The 14,104-nt window shown below is 47.1% G+C and overlaps 1 protein-coding gene across 4 annotated transcripts in view; it reads right to left on the reverse strand.

The window, feature by feature from the left end:
* The window catches only part of LOC102399127 (solute carrier family 23 member 2), a 68,634-nt gene extending 59,532 nt beyond the window's left edge, over positions 1-9,102 (reverse strand). The window contains exons 1-2 of one of the 4 annotated variants that reach the window (XM_044946898.2): positions 9,064-9,084; positions 8,044-8,174 (exon numbers count right to left, since the gene is read on the reverse strand). In XM_044946898.2, coding sequence (XP_044802833.1) covers positions 8,044-8,085 — 42 coding nt within the window. In that variant the 5' untranslated portion in view covers positions 8,086-8,174; positions 9,064-9,084. Of the gene's footprint in view, positions 1-8,043; positions 8,181-9,063 lie in introns of those variants that run through there. The other 3 variants (XM_044946900.1, XM_044946901.2, XM_044946899.2) reach the window with 3 other exon arrangements.
* Between the last annotated feature and the right edge of the window lie 5,002 nt (positions 9,103-14,104).

Below are 14,104 nucleotides of genomic sequence, written 5' to 3' on the forward strand. Positions count from 1 at the left end.
ACTATTGTTCAGGCTGTTCTCTGTTGTCTCTGAATCCCCTCCTTTCCCTGATTAGCAACTGTTTGAATCTAACCTTTGGGACTCAGGGAAGGTCATGGAGGCTGGAGGCTGGAGGCTGTTTCCCACAAACAAGGAACAAGAGACATGGAAAGGCTTCTGTGCCCAGGATCGCCAGAGGCTCCTGCTTAGTTTCACTTTCTTATTACAACCAGACAGATGGACAGCTTTCTAGAGGCAAGAACAATGGTATTGTGGTATATTCTGGCCAGCTTGTGGTTTCTAGATTCAGACTCAAAAGACCATGACTTTCTATATTATACATCTGCAGCAAGCCCTAACAGAAAATAAAGTTTGTGGAAGAATGAATGGGGATCAACTCCATGGTCAGAAAATGGGCAGAGGAATTCCTTGATGACTCATTCAGTGGTTAGGACTTCATGCTTTCACTGCCATTGTGTCACTGCAATTGTGCGGTAGCTTGAGTATTCTTTGGCATTGCCTTTCTTTGGGATTGGAATGAAAACGGACCGTTTCCAGTGCTGTGGCCACTGCTGAGTTTTCCAAATTTGCTGGCATATTGAGAGCAGCACTTTCACAGCATCATCCTTCAGGATTTGGAATAGCTCAACTGGAATTCTATCACCTCCTCTAGCTTTAATATTGTATTATGTATTTGAAACTTGCTAAGAGAGTAAATCCTAAATGTTCTTAGCACAAAAAAGAAGCGGTGACTGCATGCCGTGATGGAGGGGTTAACTACTAAGAACTGCTGCCTAGTCACTGAGTCACTTCAGTCATGTCTGACTCTTTGAGACCCCACGGGCCATAGTCTGCCAGGCTTCTCTGTCCATGGGATTCTCCAGGCAAGAATACTAGAGTGGGTAACCATGCCCTCCTCCAGGGGACCTACACCGCCCAGGGATCAACCCAAATCTGTTAAGTCTCCTGCATTGGCAGGCAGTTGTTGATCACTAGCGACACCTAGGAATCTATTAATCACTGCTATGGTGGTAATCATTTTGCAGCATATAATTGTATCAGGTCAATGTCTGGACAGTTTAAGCTTACACAATGTTATATGTCAATTACATCTAATAAACCTGGGGAAAAACAGAGCATGAAGCACATAGTCCAGTGTCCTGCCTGCATGGTGCACTTACCCAATAAGTATTAGCTGCTATAATTATGATAAGCTTCTGGTCCTATGTTTCAAAGGCTTTTAACTCACACTTCAGTGACATTAGAGCATCTGTAGGTGGAGTGACATTAGAGCAGCTGTAGGTGAGAGGAATAGGAAAACAATGCCTTCGGTGTGGCCAGAATGGGGCAAGGCCACCAGCATGAAGATCAGGCAATTAGGTGACAAGCCCCAGCAGGGTCCTGGGCCCTGGGCCCTGGTCAGACCACAGAGGAATAGCAGGTTCTGCACAGTGGCACAGCCAGGGTGCCCTGAAGATAGTGTGGGCTTCTCACAGAGAAAGTTCTGGAAAGGATGTTAAACGTACCCATACCAACACCAACCTCCATAGTCAAGCACCCTTTACTCAGCACAGCCTCAAAGAACATCTTCTGAACTAAAGCTGCACTGTGACTCCTAGGAATGCTAATCACTTCAATACTATGGGCTTCTCCTATACAAGAAATCTGCTATTTTTTGTGACTTTATTGATATAAAGATACATTATTATGTACTAAAAAATCTCTCTTTTGTCTAAAAATTATTGTTTTTTTCCTTCTGATTTTAAAAGAAATGGGAGCAAAATTGTGGGCACAGACACCATGGCTACTCTCCCTAAGGATCAGTGGCCCTGCTCTGGAGAAGTAGGAGAAGCAGATGAGTGGGGGGCAAGGGGTCACCAGCTGCTTTGAAGTGGAGAGAGACAAGAAAGCCACCAGATCAAGAACTGGGTGTTTGTCCCCTACCACTTCCAGGACAATACTGGAACATCATATTCTAAGACAGAGTTTCTCAACCTCAGCACCATTGCCATTTTGGACAGGATAATTCTTCCTTGTGTTGTGTGTGTTCATGGCAGGGGTTGGGGCTGTATCATGTACCCTAGGATATTTAGTAGCATCTTTGGCCTGGACCCACTAGATGCCACTGGCAAACTCCTGCCCTCACCTTCAGTTGTGATGACCCAAAATGACTCCAGACATTGCCAAATGTCACCAGCAGGGTAAAAATCACCCCCAGTTAAGACCTGCCATTTTAAGGGTGTTGTTCAGATCCCACCAGGGAAGCTGCAACTAAGAACAATTCTGGCTGATGTGGAGAGTGGGTGGGATAGATGTGCCATCTCCACGTGGAGACAGAGGAAGCCAGTTCTCCTCCATGGGATGGACCACAAATCAGATCTCAACTCTCCCAGTAAGCGGGGACCCGGTCACTGGCGATGGAGAAAATTTCCCAAAGCCCTAAGGTCCAGGCAGTGGGAGGAGCTCAGGGCTGCGGTCAGGCTTGCAGAGAGTGGGTGCACTGAGTCAGCCACAGCACAGCCCTGCAGAGTCACCCTGCTCCTGGGGCTCGGTGCAGCGTTTGCCCATGAATCTATTATTTAGTTTCTGAAACTTAAATGTAAGAGTTTTGCTTCTACTCATCTATTCAGCAATGCCTGCAAGCATGCCTCCCAAACCTGCTGCAGGAAGCCTTCCCTGACTTCTCTCCACTCCCGGACTACTGCCCCAGCATGCCTGACAGCCATAACGCGGTTTCCTCATCCAAAAGCCCATTAAGTCCCATAACTTCTCTACTCCATCGCTAGCACAGAGTTAGTGCTTACAGCACAATCTGTTGAGTGAAAAATAAATAAATAAATAAATAAACACATGCATAAATTAATGACCATAAAGATTCTCTCATCGACTTTTTAAAATAAATCCATAACTGGTTAGAACTCTTTGGAAACATTATGCTGATCCTATTTGGATTCCTGAAAAGAAGGCTGTCCTGATGCAGCTTTGGTACTTGGATTGGATGTGAAAGAAGGGTGGTTTTGCCTAAGCAGGTCAAGGCCAAGCCAAAGATAGTCTGGAGGTGCCCAAGGGAACTCCGGAGCACTTATCACGAGGTTTTAGTGACCGCGTGGTGCAGGCCTTGAGCACAACCGCAGAAGAACCGGCTGAAGAAAAGAGGAGGGGCAGAAGGGAAAGAATGGTTGTTGATTGGCTGGCTGGTTGATTGACGCTGCGTAGGCTACACAGAACAGCAGAGCTTGCTGTTTGAACTGGGGCCGCGGTGGTCTGTCAGTCCCCTGCTTGGCAGCCATTAGCACATCACTTCCTCTCTCTCAGACTCCGTGTCCCCTTCTGACTCTGGGAAGGTTGCAAAAATACTCAAAAGTGTATGTGGCTTCCTATTATGTGTGCCTGTGAATGAACTCACACGACTCGGGCAGATACAGCTCTAGCAAACTCACCTCATACCTTCTCCCAAGACCCCTTGGAATTCTCAGAAAGGTGAGGGGCAGCGGCGGGGGGTGGGGGGAGGTTTTGGTGGGGACATTAGGCGGGATGTTAGTTTGGGGCCTTCCCCCCACCCCCGTCATTTAAGGGTCAATTAATGACTCTTCATTCTTTATGGCCAAAAGTAAAGAAGAACTAAAGAGCCTCTTGATCCAAGTGAAAGAGAGTGAAAAAGTTGGCTTAAAGTTCAACATTCAGAAAACTAAGATCATGGCATCTGGTCCCATCACTTCATGGCAAATAGATGGGGTAACAGTGGAAACAGTGGCTGACTATATTTTTCTGGGCTCCAAAATCACTGAAGATGGTGACTGCAGCCATGAAATTAAAAGACACTTACTCCCTGGAAGGAAAGTTGTGACCAACCTAGACAGCATATTAAAAAGCAGAGCTATTACTTTGTCAACAAAGGTCCATCTAGTCAAGGCTATGGTTTTTCCAGTAGTCATGTATGGATGTGAGAATTGGATTATAAAGAAAGCTGAGTGCCGAAGAATTGATGCTTTTGAACTGTGGTGTTGGAGAAGACTCTTGAGAGTCCCTTGGACTGCAAAGAGATCCAACCAGTCCATCCTAAACGAGATCAGTCCTGGGTGTTCATTGGTAGGACTGATGTTGAAACTGAAACTCCAATACTTTGGCCACCTGATGCGAAGAGCTGACTCATTTGAAAAGACCCTGATGCTGGGAAAGATTGAAGGCAGGAGGAGAAGGGGATGACAGAGGATGAGATGGTTGGATGGCATCACCGACTCAATGGACAAGGGTTTGGGTGGACTCTGGGAGTTGGTGATGGACAGGGAGGCCTGGTGTGCTGCGATTCATGGGGTCGAAAAGAGTTGGACACGACTGAGCCACTGAACTGAACTGAACTGAATGACTCAGACTTCCCTGGTGGTCCCGTGGTTAAGATTGCCTTCCAATGAAGCGAGTGAGGGTTCGATCCCAGGTTAGGGAGCTAAGATCCTACATGCCCAGTGGCCAAAAAAACAAAACATGAAAGAGAAGAAGTATTATAACAAATTCAATAAAGACTTTGAAATTGGTCAACATCAGAAAACAATCTTAAAAAAAAAAGTCAGTGACTCAAAGACTGTTCTCTGCCTCATGACTGAATATTCTAAGTTTTGTTTGGATATCAATCTGGACATGATTAGGCTATGGAAACCACTTCTGTAATTGCTTTACAACACTTTTCTGGGAAATTGTCCTTGTATGAGGCCCAACATGGAAAAAAAATTAGAACTTAAGAGTGGAGAAAAACTTATCTTCCTTGAGAACAGCTGGTTCTTCACTCTGATAAAAGTGTGTGACTTCTGTGAAGCATGTCAGCTGTGGCTGGTAGAACTCACAGAGCCTGATCAAAATACATCTTTTGCTGTAAAGCACTTTGTGTCACTTACATAAAGTGCTGGGGCAAAAAATCAAATAAGCAGGTACACAGTGGGCTAAGATTCCTGTGTGTCAGAGATGAGTCACTAGCATATTAAAGATATACATAGAAATGTGACATCCCAGAGATGTTGTAGAGCAGGGGCTTCCCAGATGGAGGTGGAAAAAGCCCCACCTCAGGGCATATCCAGATGGGGGAAGTGACTTTATCCCAGGGGAATCCCTGGTCAGTAAAATTCTGTAACTCTCAGACTTCCCTGCTGGCCCAGTGGTTAAGATTCTGAGCTCCCAATGCAGGGCGTCCAGGTCAGGGAACTAGATCCCACATGCCTCAACCAGGAGTTCACATGCTGCAACTAAGACGTGGCATGGCCAAATAAATAATTTGTTTTTAAGTCTATGACTCTTATAGTGGCAGAAGAATGCCTACAAGCCCCTTTTTGAAGGAAGAATAAACTCTTAATGAAGCTTCCCCATGAGTCAGCACTGGTATGAGAAGATGGGCCACAAGCTTTTCTTCTGATTGGAAAAGTCTATGAGCTCAACACACGGGCTGTAATTTCACCAAAACACTTGCTCAAAGAGGCATTCTGTTGGGGTGTGGCATTTTATAGTGCTTTACAGTTTGCAAAGAGCTTCCAATGCATCCTCTCATTTGATTCTCACAACCCAGTTTCCAGAGAGGAGATTGAGGCTCAGTGAGATTACATGACTTGTCCCAGGTCCCCTTGTAAATGGGAGAATGGAACTCTCCTCTCCTGGTCGAGGGCAGTTGCTGGCAGGTGCATTCCTGTGTGTACAGGGACAGCCTGTCATCTCTCTGGAGCAGAGCAGCAGAGCAGGAGGAGGCTGGCACAGAGGGAAGAGCAGTGGGAAGGAGGATTCCTGGGGGAAAATGAATCCCTTGGCCCTCTGACTCCATCCACCCCCCACACAGCCTCCTGCTCCCCAACTTGCCCCCTAGGTTTGTTTCCTAACACTTCCAGTCAACTGACTCTAGCCTTTGGGATTGTCCAGGTCTCTCCAAACATGGCTGGGGAATCTGTCTTCCCCATGTTTATATCCCTAGAAGGTTCTAACAAAGCAATATGCACATGAAAACCAAAACATCTCCGAAAAGTGGCCTTTTAATCTGGGTGCTGAGACCGAGGCTTTGAGGAAAATGACAAGACAGTTCACTGAATAAAGACAGATATGTGCCCAGACCCTACCACTCCCTACTGGCTTCAGGTGTGCTAAAGATGTGGAAAAAAATCACAGCTTTCAAAAATAGAGTCTTCAACTTATTTCCCAAGTTGGTTGTTTTTTTTTGCTTCTATGAGATGGGGATAGAAGTGTTTAAAAAAATTTAAAAATGTCCAAAATGGAGTAACTAATGCTAAGCCCATATCATCCAACCAAGACTTAATAAAATGAAAGAAAGTGAAGTCGCTCAGTCGTGTCCTACTCTTTGCGACCCCATGGACTGTAGCCTACCAGACTCCTCCGTCCATGGCATTTCCCAGGAAAGAATACTGGAGTGGGTTGCCATTTCCTTCTCCAGGAGATCTTCCCAACCCAAGGATTGAACCCAGGTGTCCTGCATTGTAGGCAGACACTTTACAGTCTGAGCCACCAGGGAAGTTCTAACTTAACGCTTAACCTAATTAATTGCATGCAGTTTTGGTTTCTCACAGGGATGTAACTTTTCATTAGTCCGTCTTGAATTATCTGGTCAGAACTAGTGAGATGATCTGCCTGGTAGACCCCTGCTTTTCAGGAAAGTGACCTGGCCTGAAACAATCCACTCTTTGATAGAATAACTTCGCCATGCCTCCTTCTGCCTATAAAACTCCTCCATTTTGTACAGCTCCTCAAAGCTCCCTTCTATCTTCTATGATGGTATGCTGTCCATTTCATGAATCATTAAATAAAGCCAATTATGTGGACTTCCCTGGCAATCGATCGGTTAAGACTCCACACTTAACTGTGTGGAATCACTGCAGGGGCCTGGGTCCAAACCCTGGTGGGCGAACTAAGATCCTGCATGCTGCAAGGTGTGGCCAAAAGAAATAATAACAATTTAAAAAATAAAGCCAACTAAGCTTTAAATTTACCCAGTTGAATTTTTACTTTTAGCAATAGGAATTCTGAGAGGAGAGGAAATTTCTCTCAGGTGCCTGTCAAAATTTTCCAGAAGAGTCAGCCACAGTCCCTTTACCAGAAGACTGACTAGCAGTGGGCAAGGTCTGGCAGCCAGGCTCCAGGGGACAGTTTTGAGGGCCCAGCCCAGGCTCATGCGTGGCACCTGTTGCACAGATACCATGGCTGGGCCTGGTGGGGAGAGGCTCTGTCTGGCTATGGTGGGCAGAAGGTCCCCACTCAGTCAGCTCCCCCACCCCCGGCCCTAGTATTTAGGTGGCCAAACTAGGCAGGAAAGAATGGTGGGAGCAGGGCTGAAGGACAAGCTGGAGAGGCCTCCAGATGGGTTATTGTCCCTTTAGTTCTCTGGGCCTCAGCTTCCTTATATGTAAAATGGGAACAGAGGTGTATGCCTCAGTGGCTTGAAGGAGGAAAATAAAGTACATAATACTAGGACATATCAGCCATTCAGTAAACAGTAGTTCCATGCCTCTCTCCCTCTCTCATCCTCTCTCTCTCTGCTTTCCTCTTTCTCTTTGCTTTGCTTCAGAAAGGCTTTCTGATCAAAGGAATCATAATGCTGAGAAACCTGGAAAACAAACACTTAGATTCAACAGAATAAAACAGAGGGCCTTTCAGCTCTCCCTTCTTCCTTTGTAATTCATTCACGGAGTTCAGCACTGAGGATGGGATCTTTGCCTTGCGACGGTGGCAGCAGGAGAACAGCTGTGAAAATTCAACGTCTCACTTAGAACACAAGCCACCTTCCCCATGAATCTGCATTAGGACTCCACACTGGGACCTTTCTCCAGGGTCTTTCCTCTTTTCGGCTACCCCACCAATCTTCCTGCAATGCAGGAGACCTGGGTGTGATCCCTGGGTCAGGAAGATCTCCTGGAGAAGGGAATGGCAACCTGCTCCAGTATTCTTGCCTGGAGAATCCCATGGACAGAGGAGCATGGTGGGCTACAGTCCATGACATTGCAAAGAGTCAGACACGACTGAGAGACTAACATTTAACACGCACCCCACCTCTATCATCCCCTCTCTTCTACCAGCACTCACCAAGGGGTTGGGGTGCTCACAGGTGGTGATGGCAGAGCTCATGGCCGCTTGGGGTCTTCTCCTTTTGGCTTCCTCTCAGAACAGAAACGAAACAAAGCCGCTGCTGGAGAGGAAGATTAACTTCTCACAGCCTGCCAAAATAATAAGAGAGAGGGAAAGACGAGGATCCAAGAGGGTGGGGCCTCCAAGCCCCACCTACTGGTCTCTAACAGACAACCCTCCAGCCCTCTTCGGACACTGCAGGGGACCGAGGTACATCCATTGATAGTAAGCGTTGCATCATTTGAAAAGTGTGGGTAGTTGCAGAGAAGTTAATGATCCCCCATGGCACCAAGAAAACAAATCAGAGGACAGCCTGTTGACATGTGGCAGGACAGCACTTTCCAGAAACCAGGTTCCCAGGGGCAAGAGAAGAGGGGGTGAGGCTCTGGGCCAGACATAGGGGCTTTTCTGTTTTCTAAAGCTCATTTCTAGTGACTGGTTGAACTGGAATGAAAGCATTGCAAAAGTGACACAAGCAGCCTGGCCCCTGAGATACACTGACACAGTCGTTAGGCAGGGACTGCTGGCCCTAAATGCTGACCTCGAGAGGCTACTAAGGCTCATGGGTGGAGCAAAGACCTCAGGTGAGAGGCTGAGAAAAAATGCTTCTACAACTTGGGTGCCTGGCTCCCTAATATGTAGAAACTTCTACTAACCTACCTATTGGAGAGAAAGAGTACTAAAATGCTCCTCTAAAACTCTCAATAAACCCCATTCTATGAAGTCCAATGGGGTTCCCAGGTGGTGCAAGTGGTAAAGAACCCGCCTGCCAATGCAGGAGATGTAAGAGATGTGGGTTCAATCCCTGGGTCGGGAAGATCCCCTGGAGGAGGGCGTGGCAACCGACTCCAATATTCTTGCCCAGAGAATTCCATGGACACAGAAGCCTGCTGGCTACAGTCCACAGGGTTGCAAAGAGTCAGACACAACTGAAGCAACTTAGCGTGTATGCACATGAAGGGCAATGTAAACAAATACCTGTTATTCATAATGATGGAATGTTCTGGAACAGATAGCACTGGGACCCAAGTTTCAGGAAACACATAGTGGGACCTGCATAGACAGTGATAGGAATCCGACCAAGAGGAAGCCGTGCAAAGCAAAACAATGAAAAGTTTGACATGGGAGGGGACAGAGCTGATTAAGCTATAATAGAAAAACCAAGGTCAGAAGAGAGTCAACGGTCATTAAGTAATTGACCTTTCAGTTCAGTTCAGTTCAGTCGCTCAGTCGTGTCCAGCTCCTTGCAACCCCGTGAATTGCAGCATGCCAGGCCTCCCTATCCATCACCAACTCCAGGAGTTCACTCAGACTCACGTCCATCGAGTCAGTGATGCCATCCAGCCATCTCATCCTCTGTTGTCCCCTTCTCCTCCTTCCCCCAATCCCTCCCAGCATCAGAGTCTTTTCCAATGAGTCAACTCTTTGCATGAGGTGGCCAAAGTACTGGAGTTTCAGCTTTAGCATCATTCCTTCCAAAGAAATCCCAGATTGATCTCCTTCAGAATGGACTGGTTGGATCTCCCTGCCATCCAAGGGGCTCACAAGAGTCTTCTCCAACACCACAGTTCAAAAGCATCAATTCTTCGGTGCTCAGCTTTCTTCACAGTCCAACTCTCACATCCATACATGACCACTGGAAAAACCATAGCCTTGACTAGACGGACCTTTGTCGGCAAAGTAATGTCTCCACTTTTGAATATGCTATCTAGGTTGGACATAACTTTCCTTCCAAGGAGTAAGCGTCTTTTAATTTCATGGCTGCAGTCACCATCTGCAGTGATTTTGGAGCCCCAAAAAATAAAGTCTGACACTGTTTCCACTGTTACCCCATCTATTTCCCATGAAGTGATGGGACCAGATGCCATGATCTTCGTTTTCTGAATGTTGAGCTTTAAGCCAACTTTTTCACTCTCCTCTTTCACTTTCATCAAGCGGCTTTTTAGTTCCTCTTCACTTTCTGCCATAAGGGTGGTGTCATCTGCATATCTGAGGTTATTGATATTTCTCCAGAAATCTTGATTCCAGCTTGTGTTTCTTCCAGTCCAGTGTTTCTCAGCTTAGCACGCCCCAAATAAATTCTCTCACTGTGTCCATTGTTTCCCCAGCTATTTGCCATGAAGTGATGGGACCAGATGCCATGATCTTCATTTTTTGAATATTGAGTTTTAAGCCAGCTTTTTCACTCTCCTCTTTCTCCTTCATCAAGAGACTCTTTAATTCCTCTTTCCTTTCTGCCATAAGGGTGGTGTCATCTGCATATCTGAAGTTATTGATATTTCTCCCAGAAATCTTGATTCCAACTTGTGCTTCATCCAGCCCGGCATTTCACATGTACTCTGCATGTATGTTAAATAAGCAGGGTGACAGTATGCAGCCTTGATGTACTCCTTTCCCAATTTGGAACCAGTCCATTGTTCCATGTCCAGTTCTGACTGTTGCTTCTTGACCTGCATACAGGTTTCTCAGGAGGCAGGTAAGGTGGTCTGGTATTCCCATCTCTAAGAATTTTCCACAGTTTGTTGTGATCTACACAGTCAAAGGCTTTACCTTTAAAGTAGTCAATGAAGCAGATGCTTTTCTGGAATTCTTTAGCTTTTTCGATGATCCAGTGGACAGCCCTGGATGGCCCATTCTCTGGGAGGCTTCCTAGACCCCAGGACCCAGGCATGGAAAACTACTGTTCCGAGGGAGGAGCAGTAGGGCTGATGACCCAAACTGCTCCGTGGGGACCAAGAGGGCTGATGACCCAGTTGTTCCGAGAAGGGGGGACAATAGGGCTGATGGCCCTAATTGCAGGGAGCTTACCTTCGAATAGCCTGTCTCGGGCGCCACCTGCCGGGGTCCAGCCCCAGCTGATCCAGGGTATTCGAAGGAGAGACGGCATAGGCGAGGGTCAGGAAACAACTGCTTAATTACACTTTAATTAAGGATACAAAGAGTAATAGCATAAGGATAGCTCAGTGAGGAAATTCAGTGGAGAAAAGCGGCTGAAATAAGGATAGCTCAGTAGGAAAATTCAGTGGAGAAAAGAGGCTGAGTAGCTTGGTTTACGCGGGAGACCAATAAAACTTCAAGACAAGAAGTTTGCACCACTTACGTAGGCCGCAGGCGTCCTTCCATTCTCCAGAAGGAGAGGAGACACTGAGGCCTCCCCGGTCGGATCTTAGAAGCCCAGGCATAATTAGCAAGCATGGCGGGTTCCGCGCTCCAGATGGAGACTCAGCCAGAATTTGAAAGAGAGAGCGACATGGGGAGACCAAGTTTCAGTGAACAAGGCCCGCACTTTATTTTCCAAAGTAGTTTTTATACCTTAAGTTGTGCATAGAGGATAATGGGGGAAGGGGTGGAGTCATGCAAGGACCGCAGTTCCTGGTCCTAATCGAAGCCAGGCTTTCAAACTTATCATATGCAAAAGTTCAGGTGATTTATATCATCTTCTGGCCCGGAGGCCTGTTAACATTTTAAGAAACTTATTTTTCTCTAAAGGTGATTACTCCAAAGTCAGGCACCAGCCTCCAAAAAAGCACTGGACAAAGCTGCATTTTACATTTCTATACACCCATTATATCAATCAATACACTGCCAAGGACACAGTAGGTAAGGAGTATGGAGACTTAGCAGCAAACATTGGCCCAACAAGTGAAAAACCCTTCACCAATACAATTTCTAATCAATCTTTTAACTACTCAAAGGAATCTGTGTTTAGGCAGTTTAGAACATCTCCTGCCTCTCACAGTTGGGAGGCTCTGAACAATCACATGTGGCCGGAAAAACCTATTCAGGCAGGCTAGAGGATTTCCAAAGGAGTTTGTAGGTTAAACACTGTCACACCCAGGAATTATTAACTGGAGCTGTAAGCTAACTCTTTTTTCAGAGAGAGGTAGTGGGGGACAGCCCCCCATAAAGTCAGAGGTGTAGGTGAAAGCACAAAGCAGAAAGTAGGCAGACTCTGGTTTGGGGGTAGATGCTCGAGAATTTCCAGGGGGACTCCTGAGGCTCGATCCCGCCTTTGCGTATGCCGAGCCTCCTTCCTCATGACCTTTGTCATGGGCGGAGTTCCTCACGCTGGCTCCCGGCAGTGATAGAATTCCAGTTGAGCTATTCCAGATCCTGAAAGATGATGCTGTGGAAAGTGCTGCACTCAATATGCAATATGCCGGTTCCTGGCAGCCTCATCCAGTCCTTCTTAGAGGGTGCAAGCAGAGGTGGAGATTGAGGGCAGGATGAGAAGCAGGCAACAGAGGACGAGATGGTTGGATGGCATCACCGAATGAATGGACATGCTTTTGAGCAAATTCTGTGAGATGGTGAATGACAGCGAAGCCTGGCGTGCTGCAGTCCATGGGGTCACGAAGAGTCAGATACGACTTAGTGACTGAACAGCAACAACAAAGCAGAGATAAAAAGTTAGTTTTACCTTTAACTGCTGTTTTTTCCTCCTTTCTGCCCTTAGTTCCTAGCTGGCTGTTTGCAACTCAAAAAATCCCGAGGACAAGTTTCAGCTGTATGTGCATATCATCAATTTTTTCAAAGGCTTTTGCTGTGTTAACACTCAGTTCAAACAGGTAGGATGGAGCAGGGTGCAGTCAGGCCTTGGCTCGCCTCCCCTCAGATGGTGGGCTCTGGAGGGGAGCACTGGCTGCAGCTCCCCCAGTTCACACCACGGGGGGACGCTCTTCCATGCATAGTTGACTTGAGTCTAATGCATCTTATGAAGGAGGATGTCCAGGGAAGAGGCAGGGGGATGCTCTTCAGGGCACATCCGAGCCTGGGAGCCTCGAGGCAGGGACCAGACCTTAGAGGCCTGGCCCTTGGCAGGCAATCCTACATGTGTGATTCCCTGATGCCTTCTCAGAGGCTGAACTAGTTCATCATTTTCTGAGATGCTGGGGTTATATTTGCCGTCAGCTTTTGAAGGATATTAACTTCTGCTTCCAAAAAGCTGACTGTGCAGCCCACCGTGACATGCGTTGTGGGGGTCTTGGTTAGAAGGTTCATTCCTGGAAGTTTCCATAGAGGGAGGGGGTTATTGATGAGCTGCCAAGGAGACAGCCCCTTTCAGATTCAGAGCCATGGATTTTCCCACTGATTTAGCAAAAATATAGCTGTTTATTTTAAAAGGTACGTGATAGTTATGAAAATGTCCAAAAATAATCAGGGCAGCTTTTCAATGTGGCCCTTTTCCTGCTTACCCCTTCACTTCCCTCTGCTGAGACTACCTGAAGCCAAGGCCGTTTCCTGCAGTTTGCTCTCTGCACCCCCCACCAACCTTTGGCCGCCAAACCCTGACCACTGAGTCCCTTGCTCTGGGCACAGTGAAGTCAGGTCACTTTACCAAGGCTTTGAGAGCAGATGGACGGGACAGTCTTTGTTTTCCCCACTTCGTTACTTACACAGAGCAGGAAAGAAAGAACTGGCAGGACTGGAGCTCGTGTAAAGCAGAGGTGCTCAGACTTGACTCACCTTGGGAGCTCATTGGAATGCAGATTCCTGACGTCCCCACACTCAAGATTTCCATTCGGTGTTGTGAGATGTGGCCCCAGGAATCTGTGTCTTGAACAAGCCGCCCAAGAGTGTCCTCATGTGGGAGGCCTCAGGCCTTGGTACAGGGTGTGTAAAGAGGGCAACTGCATTCTCTTCCCCATTCAACCCAGTGCCTGTATTGGTTTCCTAGGACTCATGTAACAAATTACCACAAACTCAGGGGCTTAAAACAACAAAAATTTATTCTCCCAGAAGGCCCAGTTTCGGTGTTGACCCGCCATGCTCCCCCTGAAAGCTCTAGGGGAGAATGTCTCCTGCCTTTTCCTAGCTCCCGGTGGCTCCCAGCAGTGCCGGAGACCCCTGCACTTGTAGCTGCATCGCTGCCTCTGTCTTCTGTGATCTCTGTGTCCTCTCACCGTGTAAGGACACCTATGGTTTGGATCGAGGGCACACCCCAAATCCAGGATGACTTCAGCTTACAGCCTTAGTTAATCACATCTGCACAGACTCTAGTTTCAAATAGGTTCCAGGT

This window comes from Bubalus bubalis, chromosome 8 (genome assembly GCF_019923935.1).
Source record: "Bubalus bubalis isolate 160015118507 breed Murrah chromosome 8, NDDB_SH_1, whole genome shotgun sequence".
Taxonomy (NCBI): Eukaryota; Metazoa; Chordata; class Mammalia; order Artiodactyla; family Bovidae; genus Bubalus; species Bubalus bubalis.